This window comes from Centropristis striata, chromosome 15, assembly GCF_030273125.1.
Source record: "Centropristis striata isolate RG_2023a ecotype Rhode Island chromosome 15, C.striata_1.0, whole genome shotgun sequence".
Taxonomy (NCBI): Eukaryota; Metazoa; Chordata; class Actinopteri; order Perciformes; family Serranidae; genus Centropristis; species Centropristis striata.
In genome coordinates this window covers 27,039,371-27,058,389 of record NC_081531.1, presented here as the reverse complement: position 1 = coordinate 27,058,389, position 19,019 = coordinate 27,039,371, and the positions used below count along the sequence as shown (strand labels likewise).

Genomic DNA, 19,019 nt, shown 5'->3' with positions numbered 1-19,019 from the left:
TTGTTGACGCCTTTATTAATTCATTATGAGTTGTTTTAGGAGTCAAAACTCGAGGATGATGACTTGGCACTTGTCCGATCTTGAGTGCAAAGATTTGAGACTTACTTGTTACTTGCCTAACGAAGACTTGTTCCCAACTCTGTCATTTGTAATAACAGCATGGCCAGAAGAGGTGATGAGCACAATATCAGCTTACACATTACAACAAGGGGCACAGGGTTTGTGTTTGTGTATGGTGAGAAACAAGAGCCCTGCATGTGTCTATATAGTAGGTTACTAGTAGGTAATCAGTGGCGCAACATCACATGAAAAGCATGTTCTTGTTCTTTTCCCACAACTCAGTATGTTGCAATTGCTGCTCACTCTTGAGCTTTGATCTTTGATCGGACCAGGTTTACACATTAGATTTATTTTTTTTAAGGAAGCTGTCATAGACTGCATATCATGTGTCAATTATAAAAATAAAATAAAATAAAAGCTTATAGAACATTAAAATTCACTTTGTCAAATTCAAATACATGAGCAAAGACGTTTGGAAGTTTGAGGGAAGCATGGCTAATACAAGCGACACTTTCTATGCTCAGTCAAAATCGCATAAGGGATTTTTTTTGGAGCAAGGATAAGAAGCTGTCAGACTGAAAAAAGGGAGTTAGCTGATACAGGCCTACCATTTAAAAAAGCTTAAAATGTGTGCTGAGAGTGGGGACAGGGCAGAGGGAAATCAAAATGTGATATAAAAGCAGTAATAGCAAAAATAATAACTAAGTTTGATATATCTGCTGCCTTCGAGTCAGTCTTCGTGAAATCGTGAACAAAAAGTTTGTACAAGACGTGACTAAAATAAGTATTTATGTTTGTTGGGGGGGGGGGTTACAGCCCAATGGATTTCTGCAAGCTTAATTTAAGAAGAAGAAAAAATGCATTCATACAATCAGATAAAATCACACAACTAAAGTCTCAAAGGTCTCATTAACTACCTGCAGCTGAAGAAACCTTTTCAGGTGGTCAATGCTTCTCCCTAGTGGGTAAGAGAGGGAGGGCTGTTGGAGATATGCACACACCTGATTAAAGTTAATACAAGTTTAAAAAAAAGAAGAAGAAGAAGAAGCCGGGATCATATAGCCTGAAACATCAAATAATCTAGCTGGTACTGTGGCTGTTTTGATGCTCAAAAATAGGAATATATGAGACATATAGAGACCAAAGCGTTCATGGGGAGTGAGTATATGAGCTACGTGGACACAAACACGTCTCCATGTGCAACACGTGTTAGGTGCATCAGTGTCGTGTTTTCACTTCCAACAAGCAGTAAAAAGAAGTATTCAGATCCCTTACTGCAGTTAAAGTACTAATACCACACTGTGAAACGACTCCACTACAAGTAAAAGTCCTGCATTCAAGACTTACTGAAGTTAAAGTACAAAAGTATCAGCATCAAAATGCTTCAAGTATAAAAAATAAAATTACTCATTTTGTAGAATGGACCCACTCAGATTGTTTTATATATTCCAATAATAATATATTATCTTATATAATATAAATTATATAAATATATAATCATAATATAATATATTATTAGATTATTTGTGATGATGCATTGATGTAAGCAGCATTTTAATGTTGTAAAGATAATTTTAATTAATATACTGTTATGAGGTTTAATTGTTAAAAAAGATCAAATAAAAGTCTAATCATTTTAAATTGATCATGTTTGTTAATTCTCAACCTCAAAAGTAGCTAAAGTTGTCAGTTAAATTGATTTGGAGTAGAAGTATAAAGTTACATAAAATAGAAATACTCAAGTAAAGTACAGGTACCTCAAAATTGTACTTAATTTCTTGAGTAAATGTACTAGTTACATTCCACCACTGATTACTTCAGGTACATTGTGGTCATTCTAAAAATAAATAAATAACTAAAATGTTAAAGCACTTGTACGCTGGGTATTTAGCAGCCTTGCTTATTAATGACAAATATGATGATTATGACTATAGTGTGACATAAACACACTCATTACATGGGTCAAGAAGAAAGGAAAGAGCACACAAGGAAACAACCCGTAAACTTCATTATAACATCCAGGAACATCAAGATAGCTTCAACAGCACTCTCTTTTCATGCAGGATGACGAGATTATGTGAATTTGATATTAAAATACAAGAAACTAAAAGGGCACTCAGAGAACTCAGACCTCCACCAAGGCCATGCCCTATCTTACATTGTTAGTAAAAGTCAATCAAAAAGAGATTCAGATCCAACCAAAAGCCTTTCCAAGATTTATTGGATTTCATGTCAATTGGACTAGTAGCCTCAAATTTCTGACAAATAAACAAACAAATGAAGGTAACCATAGAAAATGTCACATAACAGGACTATATTGTTAAAAAAAAAATACATATTTGCTTTATCAGTGTCTCATAGGCAGTGGTGGAATGTAACTAAGTACATTAACTCAAGTACTTTACTAACCCTTTACTTGAGTATTTCCATTTAATGTAACTTTATACTTCTACTCCACAACATTTTAAAGGCAAATATTGTTCTTTTTACTCCACTACATTTAGCTGACAGCTTATTTTACTTTTCAGGTCGAGATTTAACATCAAAAGATTGATTTAAAGAGATTAGACTTTTTTATTTTAAGCACATAACAGTATATTTAGTAGTTAAAATGCTGCTTACATAAATGCATCAATAATAATAATACACACACACACACACACATATATATATATATATATATATATATATATATATATATATAACACAATCTGAGTTGGTCCATGCTGCATGATCAGTACTTTTACTTTTGACACTTTAAGTACATTTTGATGCTGATACTTTTGTACTTTTACTTCAGTAAGTTTATAAAGAAGGACTTTTACTTGTAGTACAGTAATTTCACAGTGTGGTATTAGTATTTTTACTTAAGTCACAGATTTGAATACTTTTTCGACCACTGCTCATAAGCTTCAAAAAACCTAACTATTGAAAGCAAATATGAAAAGAACCCATAAAATTTGTATTTAAATCCACACCCAAGAAGTTTTAGTGCCATTGCAATGACTGTAACCAATAAAAAAAGTTTCCTTGTGTTTGCACATTATGAGTACATAACAATAAAAAAGATAAAAAAATAAATGTTGGCAGGAACAGGTAGGAGGAAGAAAGATGAGCAAGTCATAAAGAAACAGGGAAGGACGTTGTAAAAGTGTCCTCATGATGTGAAGCATAAAAGAGCTGCTGAAGACCAGAACCGTCCTTCACATTCTCATGTTGGCACGCAGGGAGCATCACAAAGAAAACACGGACAAGAAATAAGAATAAATCATCATTTGTCAGGTAAGTGGAAACATTATCAAACTGTCCATTTAATTGCATTTTTCTAAGTTTATTTCACATGTATAAACCCAGAGCATTACTGTATGACTTGCTTCCAAAAAAACGAAATTGCAACTCCTATTATTTCTTTCAAGCAAACTGCAATCACATATGACTTTGATATTAAGTGCCCAGCAAGTACAAACTGTTCCTTTTAAGAAAAATGGACTGCAGTTATCACTTTTATCCAAAGGGATAATTTACCAGCGGACAGGCAGGTTTATTTGACTAAATTTAGTCTTCAGAATCATGTCAAACAAACACTGAAGGGAACATAATGTAACAACAAATTGGTTTTCCTTTCTTGGACGAAATATATTCCGGTAACATATCAAGTTTTTGGACCTTTTCCAAATCCTGAAACACCTTTGTTCACATGCCGTAACGGAAGAATATAAATGAAGCAACTTAAAGTGTGTCAAACAGACATCTTTCATGTTTAAAGATCTCAAATTATGACACTGCAGATCCTCTAAATGGGCTCTGACGTATACACTAAATGAGCAGAACTGCACCAAAAGCTATCTCTTCCCAACACAAAAATTAAATGGCAGGTTTTCATGTTTTACAAAAATGCCTTGCCCACAGCTTTTCCCCAAATTTGTACCTTAAATAACAATTCATTATCATCTTTATAAGGCACATGTGCACTAAGTCTGAATTTGCAAAGTGTTCCTGAGGCCTATTCAACAATTTGATTGTTTTTGGCCAATTGGAAGGCCACAGGAGAAAGGTCCTGCTGAATGAGAGGAGGGAAATTGGAATTTTAAACTGAGTGTAAAACACAAATGATTAATGTGCTAAGTTGTTTGTGTCACAGATGTTTGTAGCCTAACGAGGTGGAGAAAAACAACTGAAGTTATTAGGCAAGGCTAGTTTATTTGTGAAGCAGCTTTCAACAGCAATTCAAAGTGCTTTACATAACACATAAAGGACATTAAAATAGCAACACAAAGCATTTTTTTATTTAAATAATGCAAATGTCAATGTCTGTCACCGCTACAGACTACTTTTCTTTTTAAAAAGTCTTGGTAAATTTAGCTTAAATGAGAAGTTTAAATGAACTCAACATAATTGTTCTTTCCTTTTTTTCTCACTTTCAGGTTTATCCAAAGAAGAGTAAAATGAAGTTCGTGTTTAATGCGCTTATTTTCCATTTCCTGCTCTACTGTGCAACCCACACACTAGGTAAGAGTTCGCAAGTGTGGTCACCGATATTTGAACAGACTTACCTCACTTAGGTTAAATTATTCCAAATACAATATTTTTTTGTGCAGTCTAAGCTTTTCTACTTCACTCAGCTGTTCTTTAAAATTGCAACCTCCTCCCTTTCCTTTCCTCAGGTGTGGAGATCCAGTCCGACCCTGAAATTAATGGGGACAGAGTTATACACACAGAGCTGGAGGAGACCGTGTCTCTGGTTTGTCAGCTTGGAGGCAGCCATGAGACTCCGGCTGATGAGGAGCTGGTATGGCGGAGGAATGGCAATGCGATCCGCCTGGCAGAAGGAAATAGGAAGGGTCGCAGCAGTGTGTGTGTTTCACCTGTAATCTATGAAGACAACGGTGCCACTTTTTCCTGCCACCTGAGCAAGAATAACACAGCTACGGCCTCAGTCACCCTGAACGTCACATGTGAGTCCCTTCTAATAATTAACTGATTTTTTTTGCCATCTTCGGTCCACACTGAAATATGTCAACATCTATTGAATGAGCTGCAGTAAAATGTTAAAGATATATTCATGGTCCCCAGGGAATGAATCAGGTCAAGATCTCACACCTGTTTCACTCTTTCATGCATGCAATCATGCTTAAAATGGTGAACATCGTACCTAAAGATCACCATTTTATCACCAGATGTAGACTGCTGAGATAAGCCTGCCATTGGTTGCCTATTTCATATAGCATTCTCCTCCACTACCTCGATCTTTTGTGCAGGAACCTGGTCGCTGCATCTGGGTTTTCCTGCCGCCCAAGATTATTGTGATTGGTTTAAAGATATACACTGTAATAAATTATTCTGTAGTCATTTCATTTTACTTAATACATTTGATCAAATGTATTAAATATAAATGCGTCCTTGATTTTGAGGCAGTTGTTTAAGTAACTTTAATATAAAATGTTTGAGATAGAATCTACTTATTTTGATCACATTAAATATAATCTCCATGTGTATGTAATTCTAAATCAAGACAATTGTGAATGAATCCAACACAATAGAATTAGTCTGTTTTTAATTGACAGGCACTTAAGTTAAGTTGTTAAGTTAAGTTGTTACTAACTCAACTTCTAACCTAGTTAGATTTAATAAATAATATTGCGTGCAATCTGTTGCCTCAATTTTATTGAGTAGCTATTGTTTATCTTTTTTACAGTGTACAAGCAAGCCAGAGCGAGTATTTTCACAATAACAGAGCAATAATGGGTGCAACCAGACCTTTCTCCAACACTGTGGGGATAGGTCTGGCTTTGAGGGACTACTCACATCTACCCTCGTAGCCAATTGAAACAAAGCAGTCAGACAGGCATCAAGGGCAAAATTGAGTAAGTAGTAAGAAGTGCTCTCTGGACCAGCCTCTTCTTCTTTACTGCTCCCCTTCCTCCTCTTAGTAGCAGGGGTAATGCTAAGCACATGCCTCGAAGATTCATCTCCATTGCTGGCAACAATAAAATGGCGTAGTCCCACTAGAAGCTTTGAAAATGCCGTCCATTTTGTTATTTCCTCCGCAACTTCCCCAAAACACCTAGTCAGATGTGTACTTAATCCAGCAGTCAGAGTTTACAGCCTGTCTAGAGGCTTTGGTCCAGTGGTGCTGAGAGCGAAATGCTAACATCAACTAACATGCTATTGAATTGTTTGACATGATCTTATTTTTTAAGTTGCACCATGAATTAATGCACAAAAATGAATGGCAATCAGTCAAATAGTTGTTGAGATATTTCAATCTGTACCAAATTCGTGGGCCAACCAACAGACTGACAAGCCGCAGGCATTGCTAAAGCTGTTGGTTATACTAGGCTAACATTTTCTCTGTGACAATCCTCTTCAGATCGCCCACAGCTCTCTGGTTCAGAGGACGTTGCAGTAGAAGCAGAGTCAGTCCTCGTCCTGCAGTGTGATATCTGGGCCAATCCCCCCGTCTCTTCCGTGACTTGGACTCTAAACGGAAGTCTAGTGGATCTATTAGCAGGTGGTTTCTCAGTGATCAGCGACGGCTTTACTAGCCGGTTAACTGCCGAATCTGCTGACAAAAGCTTGCATGAAGGCGCATATCAGTGCACAGCAGAGTCTCCTAAATATGGTGTAAGCAGCAAGCAATTCAATGTTGCAGTAACAGGTCAGTTTACACACACATGAAATTATGAATCTGTGAGTGACATTTAGTAAGAAAAAGTGGGTTGAACATGATCTTCTTGCTCATCAATAGAAAAGATCTTCAAGTTCCCTCTGATGCCGGCGATAGCAGGAATAGTGGTGTTAGTCCTGACTTCACTTCTAGCTGTTGCTTCACGGTGGAAAAAAATTAGAAAGGTAACACAGAAATATGGGTACAAAGAGTGACCCAGACACACTGCAAACTGAACCTCCTAATGATTCATTTCTCTTTTGACAGTGCTGCAAGTAGCATGTGCCCCAAATTACTGACTGATCTTCACCATGTCATCAAATAAGAGGAGCCATGAAGACATCACAACTCAGTTATTTGTGTGTGTGTGTGTGTGAGTGTGTGTGTGTGTGTGAGTGTGTGTGTGTGTGTGTGTGTGTGTGTGTGTGTGTGTGTGTGTGATCAAGCTTAATATATTTTACTTTTTTTTAAGAGATGTTTTCGACATTACTCCTGCTGAGAGTCCAACGTCAAACACAAATATTCTATCTGTCTGTTAAATTAAATTATATAGTACAGCCAGCATTGCAAGGTGTACATTAATTATTTTTAAGTATTTGCACAATTATCAATAATGCCAAAAGTGTAATGTAATGTATGACATTTGACCATTTTAGGACACTTACATTGGTTTTTGTCTGAACTGTCTCATTTTATTTAATTCCTAAAAATGATCAGGATAGCAAAATACAGATTATAATGTCTGTTTTATGCATATATTCTCACTATTTTAGTCTGAATATGTCAGCTTAAAGAAATGTTTGAATATACATTTTGTAAAAATACATATATAAGCCTATTTGTTCTTGTGGTTATGACTCTACAATCATTTCCTACAAAATACAATATTTAAAAACTTGTAGAAATCACTTGGTAAGCATTAGACAGAGCTGCTAGCCTGGCTCAGTTTAAAGGTAACCACCTGTTAAAAAAAGACAATGTGCGGGTTTTGTACGGATTAAACAACAATTTTCAAAAATGAGTGTTAGAGGTGCTGTCAGGGCGAATTTGCTATCTTTCTAGTCTTTGTGCTAAGCTAAGCTAAACATCTGATGGTAGAATCCCATCCTCTGCAATTTCATAGTTTCCCTGAAGTGTCCTTTAAAATCGCATTATAAAGAATCATATCCCTTGTTACTTCTGGTCATTATTGCAGTATGATGAGTGTGCAATATAACCTTGAGGTCATCAACCTTCAACTTTATTCTTACTTTGTCATAGTGCCACTTTCTTTGCACTGAACTTTAACTCCTGACAAAACTATAAAGGCTCGTTAAAATTGTGTTATACATTTACATGTCGGGGGGTCAAGGTCTGTATCTTTGTGTTCTTACCAATAAAGAGACACTTAACAGGTTCACATAAAATCATGTATGCCAAACGAGAATGGTAGTTTGTCTAACTAGAAGTATGCACAGTTAAGTGTTTATTAACAGTGGTGGAATGTAGCTAAGTACATTTACTCATCAGCTTTTATTGTGAAGGCTTTGAATTTGAAGTTAATATTTTACTTTGGTCCTTTCCTGTGTCAGGCTTTCAATTTTGTTTGATTGTTTCCAAAAGTCAGTGATTTTTAATAATGAAAGATCCCTTTTGGTAAATATTTAGAAGTCTAATTTGATGCCAAAATGAATATATATGAATACAAAGCTCTTGTTTTGCTTGTTACCTGGCATGTCTAAAATTTAACACAGGTTCATCACAAACAGAATACAAACCAAGTTTTCCACTTCACATGCAGGTCTGTAGTGACATCTGCTGGCCACTTAATACTAAATTATTTCATGATAATGAGACTTTTTCTGGAAATACACACGTATAAAGACACATAATGCATTATTAAAGAGAGAGAGAAAGATGAGCCTTACAGTAGTGGCAAATAAGCATTAGTATATAGTGACTTGTTGATGTGAGTAGGCTTCATAGTTTAGCAGAAGAGATGGTGTATCTTATTGGGTATTTATTTAATTTAACCGTTAATTGGATCATTCCATTGAGATTTTGAATCTATATATCAGTCCCACTTATCATTATACAATTTATAAAAATGTTGATAGCATGCCACAAAGGCTCTGTCATATTATTTTGTATTAAATAAAAACATGTTCATCATTTTCAGGTATGTAAATGTGTTGGACAAGATGTTAGAAACACACACTCAATATACAATCGTGCAACACGATCGCAACACTACTGGCCTTAAAACTAAGTTGAATCAACAATCTGGCATGTCTTCATAATCAATCACCATCTCATGCCACATCAATGAAAACTAAACTTTATAAACCTCATAAAGATCATCTTTACTGCTGCATTGGATTGCATCAGTTTATAGCTATAGGACTAAAAAGTACTTTGTGACCATTTACATTTATATAAAACTTGGACTTCAAAATAAGATTTGAAAAAAAATTATCTCTGCATTACTTTTTCTAATTTTGGCTTCCAATTCATTTTGCCAAGCCAGAATTATTTAGTATATTTTTGTCCTTGAGTTCTTAGAATAAAGCCTAGCATTAGTTAGTTAATACAGTGGTTCCCAAACTTTTTCTGCTCAGTCCCACTTTTGTAAATAAAAAACTGTCAAGCCGTGAAGCAGTGAAGAAGAAAAATGCATTATTTATATTTAGTAGTGTTGGGACAACGAAGTTTCGTGAGGCATTTCCTTTATTTTTTGACCCCACTGGCAGTGGCGGTTCTAGACTAATTTTACTGTGGGGGCCAAGGAGGGGCCAATGTTTAATCAGAGGGGCAAATAAAAAATTGTGAAACACTGAGACTTACCAACATTAACAGTTATTTTTGTACGACAATGACATTTCTCATTTTTGTGCACAATTACTTTTTTTAATTTTGAAAGTGCAGTACAGTGAGAATGATCATTATATTTAGCTTTTATTGCACAATTAAACTATCATACAATGTACACATTATGGGTTCCTTTTGTGTACAATGAGATATTGTTTGAACAAAAAATAGGTAAGAATTGTTCAGTCGTTCATTGTTATAAATTGATCATTTTATTATTAATTTGACACAGGGGCCACAGCAGGGGCCAAGGGCTTCTTCACAGGGGCAGTGGCCCCTGTAGGCCCCTGCGTAGAACCGCCACTGCCCACTAGATGCCGGTCTTAAAAAAAAGGCTTCAGCAATGGTGATTGAGTGTGTTTTCAGATCTTTGTTGAACAAAGAGCGCCATCTCTTGGGCTCCGTAAATAAAGCAAATGCTTCATGAGGCTTCGTTGTCCCAACACTGATATTTAGCCTCACCTGTCATAACTCCGGGCCCCCCCTAGGGGGCGCACCCCCCAGTTTGAAAACCACTGAGTTAGTAGGTATTAGCTGGCATACCTACCTCAACCGTCATATAGCATCTTCTATTACTGATTAAATGCATTGCAGCCTGGTGTCTTACGTATGGATTTCCTGTAAGTGTATGTACAGTAATTTGGCCATTATTATAATGTCTGTATCTTGCGTGTTATTTTTTAAGCAAACTAAACAACACAAAAGTCAATGTTCTCAGTAATAAATCACATAGGCTAGATTTTGCCAGTTTGCTTCAATAAATACATTTCAGTTTCTGGGCATGATAACAGGTATTCAAGTAAAGATCTTCTCTCTGTACCTACAATAAATTCTGAAACCGGGCCATGGTGCCTTCACTCATTATTCTCTTCCATTTAAACTGCATACTGCTACAGCATAATGTGAGAGCATAATCTCACAGTTTTGATAGCTTTCTTGTTTTTAGCATTAGATATTGACTATAAGTACATCTCCAGTTCTTTCATAAAAACACAAAATAAAGGTTTCACTTCAGCAAATTTACATTTATGGATGTAAAACATTTCATGGATTATAATTAGATTAATTAAATAATATTCTTTTTCAACTGAAATGTTAGTCAATTTATAACCAAAAAATACATATTGCAAGAGGAGCATGAAGTTACAGGTGATGTTATCTAAAATAAATCTGCAAATATCTTATGCCACAGTTTACGGGTGTATTTACATTTCCAAAACAGATGGATAATAGTCTCAGTATGGGAGTCACAAAAGGGATCTTCCAGAAAGTTTTTTTTTTTGTGTAGATTTTGTGTAAAATGTTAGTGTATTTCTTTAATCTTATTAGAGATGCACAATTCATAAGGCAGTAACCTCTGGAACTTTCTTCCAGTCAACATCATCAATTTACTCAGGGATGCGCAACTTAAATGCTGGAGGGGGCCACAATTTTTCATCAACACTACCACAGGGACACATATAGGACCGTGTTCTTAACCAGATATGATGAAACTGCAATTTTAAATATGTTTACAGTGCAGAAACTTAACATATTTTTATGCTCAAATGCATGTATAACAGTATAAATAGGAATACACAAGGTTTGAAGCAAATAAAAAATAACCACTAACTGTGATTTTTTTTTTCAGTGCAAGAACAGCAGAACAACATTAATTGCAAGAAGTAATTTTGTGCATTTTTACAGTGCACTTTTAAGATTTCATGCTCAAATGCATGTAGTTGTACTGAGGGCCACTTCAAGTGAGGGTGCGGGCCATATGCGGCCCCCGGGCCCCAAGTTGCCCAACCCTGAATTAACTCATCCCAGTAGAATGTCCCTCTTGAAGAACATTTCTTTTTACCATGGATAGTATTCCTTATGAATTTACTATTACATTTTTTATCCAGCAGAGGGCGACCATCAATAATTAGTTTGGGGTCAATTCTTGCACTTGTGCTGTGTGAAAGATGGTATTTCATAAACTGTATGGTACCAGAAGGAATTGCCTCGGAGCACGTCAAGACGTAACGTGATGACGTCGTTCAGGGTAGCTTTGCGTGCAGGGCGTGGTGATGTGTTGCTTGGTGCGGTCTGCGGTCCACCGCCAAATTCAAACAGTGGAAGAAAGAAACAGCAACAAGCAGCTGAAGCAGACGACTCTCCAAACCTCCAACCCGCTACTTTCAGGTAAGATTAACTATCCAATAGCTTGTTTAACCTAAGTTATTTAACGAAGACGTTATTTAACAAGTGTTATTTGAGGTTTTAACGGTAGCTAACGCCGTTACTGCAGAGAAGCTAAGGGCTCTTTCGCCAACACAGCCCTGTTATAGTTGTTTGTGGATGATAATCAGTGAGCTTTTGTTGGAAATGATAACGGAGCTACTTAACAAGGTTTCTTTGTTAAGAGTGCGAAGCTTCCATATTGTTCCCATTTGACGCTAACGTGCTAAACTCTTGTTAATTGCTCCTCTGGCTGCATTGTGTTGGAAGTTGTCTTAAAGTTATCAGATGATAATCAGAAGAAAAATCCTGATCAAACAATAGCCACGATACTTTCACTAACATGATGAACTGCTGCCTGATTTAACGGGCTGTTACGGCTCATTTCCCTCCTTTGTCCATGAACATTTTCCACATTTTTGGTCAGTAGAGGATAATTGTTGCAACAGTCATTTTTATAAGCTACCAGTTACATTCTCAGAGTTAAACATTGTATCTAGTATACTGCCCTACAAAGTCTAACTGCAGTAACTACATTTTTGGTTGAAATTGAGTTATAACTAAAAATGAACCCCTTTATGCCTGTTTTATCTTGTGACAAAGTTTTAGATTTCAATTTTGCTGTATTTCAGAGAAATTATGTTGTAAAAATTGCAGTAACTACAAAATCCAACTCAAAACTAAAGTTAAACTTTGACTGTGATACAGTGTAGCCTTGTATTTCTTCATTGTGTTGAATAGTGAAGACAAGAATAATAGAAATTATAAGTTTGTTTGATAGGGAAATTATTATCTAGATAGTGATGAAGTAAAAAAGATTTTAAGAGTTGTTAAACACTTTTAAATACATTTATTACAAAATCTATTTGAAAATGTTTATTCACTGAAAACAAAATATGAAAGCTGAAAGAAGACAACAACATTGTTGTTACTGCACTCTGTTTCTGCAGTACTATTAGAACCGTTTACAACAATGCAAAACAGTAACAGTGCAGTAACTACATTTTTTGAGTGAAAAGTCAAATAAATTGTCATGATTTTTATTAATAACATTTCTTAGTTTTACCCTTTGTGTAGTTACTGCAGTTAGACTTTGTAGGGCAGTATATGGGAATGTATTTTATTTTATATCACTTTTTTGCAGAGTTGCAACAACAGGTCAACAGAAAAATTATCATCATTATCATTATTATCAACTATTCTTATAACTTGTTAAAACAAGACATATAAAGACATCTACTTAGTCTTTGAGATGTTGGGATGGATATTTTACATCATTTACTGACACTTTATAGACTTAATTATGAAAATACTCATTAGTTGCAGCTCTATTTTGGTTGTATTTTGAATGTTATCATCTGTGCATTTTATCTGAATTATTTCCTGTCAATTACTGGATTTATCTTGTCTTATGTGTTGCTGCAATTATCTGTTGATTGATAAAACGCCCCATCATAATAAGAGCTGAATGTGATGTTTTCACATATCTTATTTGTTCCAACAGTCTAAAACTCAGTTATTCAAGTTTTATTTTAGTTTAACATATCATATACAAGCAGAAAATGTATAAATCTTGACATTTTAAAGGCTAAGGCCAGAGTCGTGTTCCTGTAACAGAAAGTCTGCCTGAGATCTTTCATCACACATGTCTTAAGCACTTGAAGCTGTTCAAAGGGCTCATACAAAGTCCAGAAAGTTAGGAAAATTGCTTAATTTTGCCCATTTATTTTTTCAAGGTCAGTAATATGTGAGTATACCCCTTGAAAAGTGTAATTTGTTAAATAAGCATGGTCGAACATGCAATCAAATTTAAAATAAATGGCTGATAAAATCAACAATATATAATGATTGCTGTGGGTTTAGATGAATTCTGTGAACTTTATTTTTCACATTTGCATTTATAGTAATTTAGATGTGAAAATGAAGAGTGACAGAAATTAATGGTTTGTGTACCCTGGGAGTGCTTGAAAATTTCTTGAAATTTTACTTTAAAAAGTTGTACAAATCCTTATTTTAAAATGTGTTGTATTACATTACAATAGATCTGCTGCTCTGTTACACCTCCACTTCTCTCTTGCAGGTTAGTTCAGTCAGTATTGAGCCTTCAATGATGGATGGAGTAGGTAAAGCTGTGGTGGGAGTGTGGCGTGCACATACAGTCCTGGATGAGTCTGATGGCGCAGAGAGCTCCCCTGAAGCCCCCGACCGTTTCCGCAAGCTTCGCTCTTCCTCCTCACTCAACTCTCTGCGAATGTCTTTGCGCAAGCGGCTCCCGCTACGCTCTGTCCAGGCAAACTCCCTCCCAGAGAATCCAACTTGGGAGACCCAGAAAGAGCAGCCGAAACCCAACGCAGTCCGCAAACTTACTCGCAATGCTCGAAACTCCATCACTGGCGTATATCAGGTAGATGGACTGGCATGGGTTTTAGTCCAGTAATTCAGCTTATGATATATACATTAGCAAATAGTTTGTTCATTTGTTCCCTCTTCATCATCTGTCTCTCTTCTCCCGTGTCCTTTTGTCCGTTACTCAGAGGATGCAGAGGACCAGAGAGTTTTCACGTGAGGAGTGTTTGGTAGCGACCCCAGGTCGGACATGTGATGTGGAAGAAGCTGGTGCATCAACTTCTCGCACCCCAAGACGTACGCCTGGCCGGGCTGCAACACCCAGACGCACCCCAAGATCAACAGCCGCGCCCGGACGCACCCCAGGCTCTAGAGGACGGAAGACTCCTGAGGCTGGCGTACGAGGGGTGAGGACAGGAGGAGGCAGGAGGCAGCTGGTCCGCATGGCTGCACTACGGAGTCCCTTTGCCTCCCCCAACACAGAGAACCAGAGGATGTGAGTCTTCAAACTTTGTTTTTCAGGTGTTCATCTTTGTTTGCTTCTTTCATTTATGTGTTTTCCTCTGCTCTGAATGTTTGTTTCTCTGCTGTTACAGAAAGTTTGACCGAGATTTGGAGTCAGTTTCCAGTGGACTCAGGAGGCTCAAACATCTGTCCAAAGCCTTTGAAGACATAATCAGCAGAGACAAAGGGTAAAGCAGCTTCATTTTTTTTTTTAGTATTTCACGTATTACTTGGCGTGTTGTGAATAGTTGTTATAGTATCAGGGTTTGTACGGGTACTTGAAATCCTTGAAAATGCTGTTGTATTTTCAAGGTTTAAAACATGCTTGGATTTTGGATAAAGTGCTTGTAAATGCTTGAAATCCTTACTGTATTTCTCTTGCAATCTGATTATATCCATCTATAGACTATAGATAATCACATGTTCAATGCCTATCTGAAATAAAGACCTTTCCTCCTAAAAGTGTAATACCACCACTGTCGGTATGGTTAAGTGAAATCTCCCCCTTTTAGTATGTAAGTACTCGTCTAAAACATGCAATTTACAACAGATGTAAGATACTGGAAAAGCTTGAAAATGGACCTTGAAAGTCCGTGAAAAATGCTTGAATTTGACCACTGCTAAAGTTTACGAACCCTGTAGTATGTTTTATTGCTTTCTATTTGTCATTTTGCATAAATAATAATGGCTTAAATACAGTTTCTGTCTGTATGAATGAAAGAAAGAGAGTCATCGGTCCATTTTCTGTTATTCATTCATATTCTGTAAAGAGGAGATTATCGAGACACATGAGGACCCTCTTCGCCCTCTCACCCAAAGAATCCCAGCACAGCTTGTGGCTCCCAGACTTCTTTCCCCTCCCCCCATACGCCCACATTCTTCCCGGCAAGATTTGAAACTGGGGAGTGAAGTGTGTTTCTGGTATTCGGATGAGGAGGGAGTGAGGGGCGACAGCAGGGGGAGAGAGCGTATGGGTGTGGGAATAGGAGCCAGATGAAATGACAAAAATGTGCTTGAGAGAGCTTGGACTATATTTACATCACTTCCTGTGTTGACATTCAAAATATTGGATTCCACAGTGTGGACCAGCCCATAACGAATGAGATGCACTGTGAAAAACAAATGCGGCACGTGGACAGTGACCTTGTTTGTTATTAGCGTTCATTGCAGGCAGCAAACGGCTTTTCTCAGGGCTCACCCTCTGCAATTCTTAAACACAAGTTTGTTTTCCTTCTACAACAGGAAGTTCAGCTATTCCCTAATTGCGGAGTAGGGAAAAAGGTAAATCCAAATATCAAAACATTATACTTCCAAAACCAGCTGAGTTGTTGAAACAGTGTAACTATGTTTGTCGCATGGCAGAGCTCGCCTGGTGTCTGTTTCGAAGCATGGACCGATTTTTCTATGAAAATGTGAACGTTTTTCTGATCTGTCGCAATGAAAAGCTTCTGTTATAAATCTGATGAATAACTTGCCTTGTCCAAGCGAAGGATGCTCATCTTCTCCTGCTAACTTCCTCCATTACTATCTTTCACTTCACTTACTGGCTAAATCTCTGCCTCTTTATCAGCCCTGACATGCTCTCTTACTTACCATCGTCCCTTCTAAGACTTCTAAGTTTTAGCAAAAAATGTTAATCATGATTATTGTGTTCAATACTGATGTCATAGCTGTTTAACAGAATTTCTCATGACTTGGAAACAAAATGCATTTATTGAACTTTTATAAAAATCTTGTCTTTTTAACAATGGAATTTTTGTTTTGTTTTAAGAATATAATTCAGCTGAGAAACAAATTAAAGAAATGTGAAACAAATAATATAACTTCAAACTTAATTTTTTTTTTTAACATATAAACAATATTAACAATATTGTAATGTCCGTGCTCTATAAATAAATAATAATTTATTAATATATATATATATTTATTAATTTATTTTATAATTTTGTACCAAAATAAACTTCACAAATCACAATGATGCCACAATCTACTGAAAACTCCTAATTATATATTAAGCATTTTGGTATATTATTTGTAACCTATTCCAGTCACTAAGCCAAACTGTTAGTGTTGCACTATAATCATTTTATCTTAATCTTGTTTTCATAAGATTCATTTCATCCCTACCAAAATAGAAATATGAATTTGTTATTCAAATTTAAAGCCATGTAGACTTAACATAAATGTGAAAAAAAAATCCTACTGAAGCAGAACTATAAGATTCTTTAAAATGATAAAGAACATTGTTTCCTGATAGGTCAACAATTGCTACTGAAAACTCCTAATTATATATTAAGCATTTTTATATATTATTTGTAACATATTCCAGTCACTAAGCCAAACGGACAAAAGTGTCGGCCACAACACAGAATGTTGTACTATAATCATTTTTATCTTGATCTTGTTTTCATAAGATTCAATTCATCCCTAACAAAATAGAAATAAAAATGTGTTATCCAAATGTAAAGTCATGTAGACTTAACATAAATGTGAAAAAAATACTACTGAAGCAGTACTATAAGATTCTTAAAAATGACAAAGAACGTTGTTTACTGATAGGTCAACAATTGCTTTCATGTGCTAGTTTTGGAAATAATAATAATTATAAAATAGCCCCTTTTCACGAACAAAACGCTTCATTGGCATTTTTGCGGTCTTAAAGTCCTAAAACCAAGTTGAGCACGTTTATTACTGACTCTCCCTCTGTTTATATTTCTGGCAGTAATTATTATCCGTCTGTCTCTGCAGGACCAGTACAAAGGAACGTTCTGGAGGAACCATGATGAGAAAGTTGGACCCCAGCGGTAAACTGAGTCGCTCAAACCTCTCACGCCGAGCCACAAACCTCTCAGACGCACTGGGAGGTTGGGCTCACACAGCTGTGAACACTATTCGCAAATCCAACTGAACTACATGCATGTGTGTATGTAGAACACAGGACCTTTTTGTAGCCATGTTTCACGTTTATCATCATTGATGTATTACTGTTACATTTACCTGTAGTGTTGTCATGATGATACTGGGAGACCGTTACATGGCAGCTTGTACTCTTTGTTTTACCTATGTTGTGTGTAGTTGGCAACATTCAAGTTATTCTTGTGTGTTTACATGTCTCAGGTTAGCTGGTTGTTGGAAAAATATCCTCATTGTAGCTACCAAAGGGATTTCTCTATTGTGGTGTATGTACCTGTCATAGCTGCTACAACCAAATGTCTTAGTTACATTTTAAGATACTAATATCGTAGTTTGTATTCTCACTCACTGAATAGAAACCTTTTACCAGTTTCTAATATTTACTTTAAAAGAAACACTGCACAAGACCAAAATATCTGCAGAACTAACACTAAATTTACAGACAAAGGAGACGCATCTTCCTCTACTTTATATGTATGCAATAATGTTACTAACATTTGTTACTCTTTTTTAAAATGACATTTGATTATGCCAAATTGTAAAGTGTATTTTTCTATGAAAGGGGACTTTTTATACATAAAGTGTAGCTTAGTTTGTATTTGAGTGGGATTTTTAGTTTTTTCCCCATATCTTTCCTTGAGACAGAGGTTGGCACTTTTAATGGCCCGTGGATGATTCATGCATCAATACTGTACACATAAATCATTTGATAATGCGGTGAGTGAAGATGTAATGACTCATTACCAGATGTCAACGATAATGTTTTAAAGCCATATCCAGCAGGTTATTAGTGTGACTTTCAAGCAAACGGCCTCAAATGAAGCAAAAACACTTTCCCCTCTCTGCCATTTCTATGTATTGGTTCCCTTTTCCTGTAGTACTGGGAGAAAGGTAATGTGCCTAAATGTAAAGAAAAAAAGATTATACAATAAAACCTGTAAGCTCCACAACCCCAAATGTCTTGTCTGTTTTGTTATCATTGTTGTTATTGCAGCACATAATAGTTGTCTATATTGTTTCAAAAAATATACAGAAGTTATTGTTAGTTATTTTCAGTATGTATGTTTATACCACTCATACTACGAGAATCTAAGGTAAATGTGGTACAGATTAATTAATACTTCAGACTTGCATAGTGCTTTTAAAAAAAATTCAAAGATGCTTTACAGACTAGGATAAAAACAAGCATATTTGTAATAAAAAAAAAAACGATCAAAATTTGATAGAATTTGGAAACTTGTACTAAAGTGTTTATTTTTTTATGCTATTGCATTATTTTACAGAATCTTCCAAATGAAAGTCAGGTGTAGATTTTGGGTGAAATAATGTAATATTTAATATATATTATTCACGGTCACCCATAAAGTTGAAATAAAACATTTTTTCCCTCTTTCCTTGAAATGATTGTGACAATGTGATTTGTTCTTGCCAGATAAAGTGTATATCTTCTCAAAACTTTATCAATCCATCTCTTTCA

The 19,019-nt window shown here is 36.0% G+C and overlaps 2 protein-coding genes across 2 annotated transcripts; both read left to right on the top strand.

The window, feature by feature from the left end:
- The first annotated feature begins 4,490 nt into the window (after positions 1–4,490).
- Positions 4,491–7,130, top strand: tmigd1 (transmembrane and immunoglobulin domain containing 1). Its single transcript, XM_059352271.1, has 5 exons — positions 4,491–4,569; positions 4,725–5,015; positions 6,431–6,718; positions 6,809–6,912; positions 6,995–7,130. Exons 1-5 carry the CDS (start codon positions 4,506–4,508, stop codon positions 7,004–7,006), a joined length of 759 nt encoding a protein of 252 aa, XP_059208254.1. The 5' UTR covers positions 4,491–4,505; the 3' UTR covers positions 7,007–7,130.
- A 6,744-nt stretch (positions 7,131–13,874) lies between these two features.
- On the top strand, positions 13,875–18,488 carry LOC131986658 (uncharacterized). Its single transcript, XM_059351721.1, has 4 exons — positions 13,875–14,183; positions 14,314–14,621; positions 14,722–14,817; positions 17,378–18,488. The coding sequence occupies exons 1-4, from the start codon at positions 13,887–13,889 to the stop codon at positions 17,535–17,537; spliced, it is 861 nt and encodes a 286-aa protein (XP_059207704.1). The 5' UTR covers positions 13,875–13,886; the 3' UTR covers positions 17,538–18,488.
- The last annotated feature ends 531 nt before the right edge of the window (positions 18,489–19,019 follow it).

Excerpts from the sequence above, each read along its gene's own strand:
- tmigd1 (XM_059352271.1), top strand. The coding sequence starts at position 4,506 with ATGAAGTTCGTGTTTAATGCGCTTATTTTCCATTTCCTGCTCTACTGT. Across the intron at positions 4,570-4,724 it reads CTGTGCAACCCACACACTAG|GTGTGGAGATCCAGTCCGAC; the intron begins GTAAGAGTTCGC and ends TCCTTTCCTCAG. Across the intron at positions 5,016-6,430 it reads AGTCACCCTGAACGTCACAT|ATCGCCCACAGCTCTCTGGT; the intron begins GTGAGTCCCTTC and ends AATCCTCTTCAG.
- LOC131986658 (XM_059351721.1), top strand. The coding sequence starts at position 13,887 with ATGATGGATGGAGTAGGTAAAGCTGTGGTGGGAGTGTGGCGTGCACAT. Across the intron at positions 14,184-14,313 it reads CCATCACTGGCGTATATCAG|AGGATGCAGAGGACCAGAGA; the intron begins GTAGATGGACTG and ends TCCGTTACTCAG. Across the intron at positions 14,622-14,721 it reads AACACAGAGAACCAGAGGAT|AAAGTTTGACCGAGATTTGG; the intron begins GTGAGTCTTCAA and ends CTGCTGTTACAG.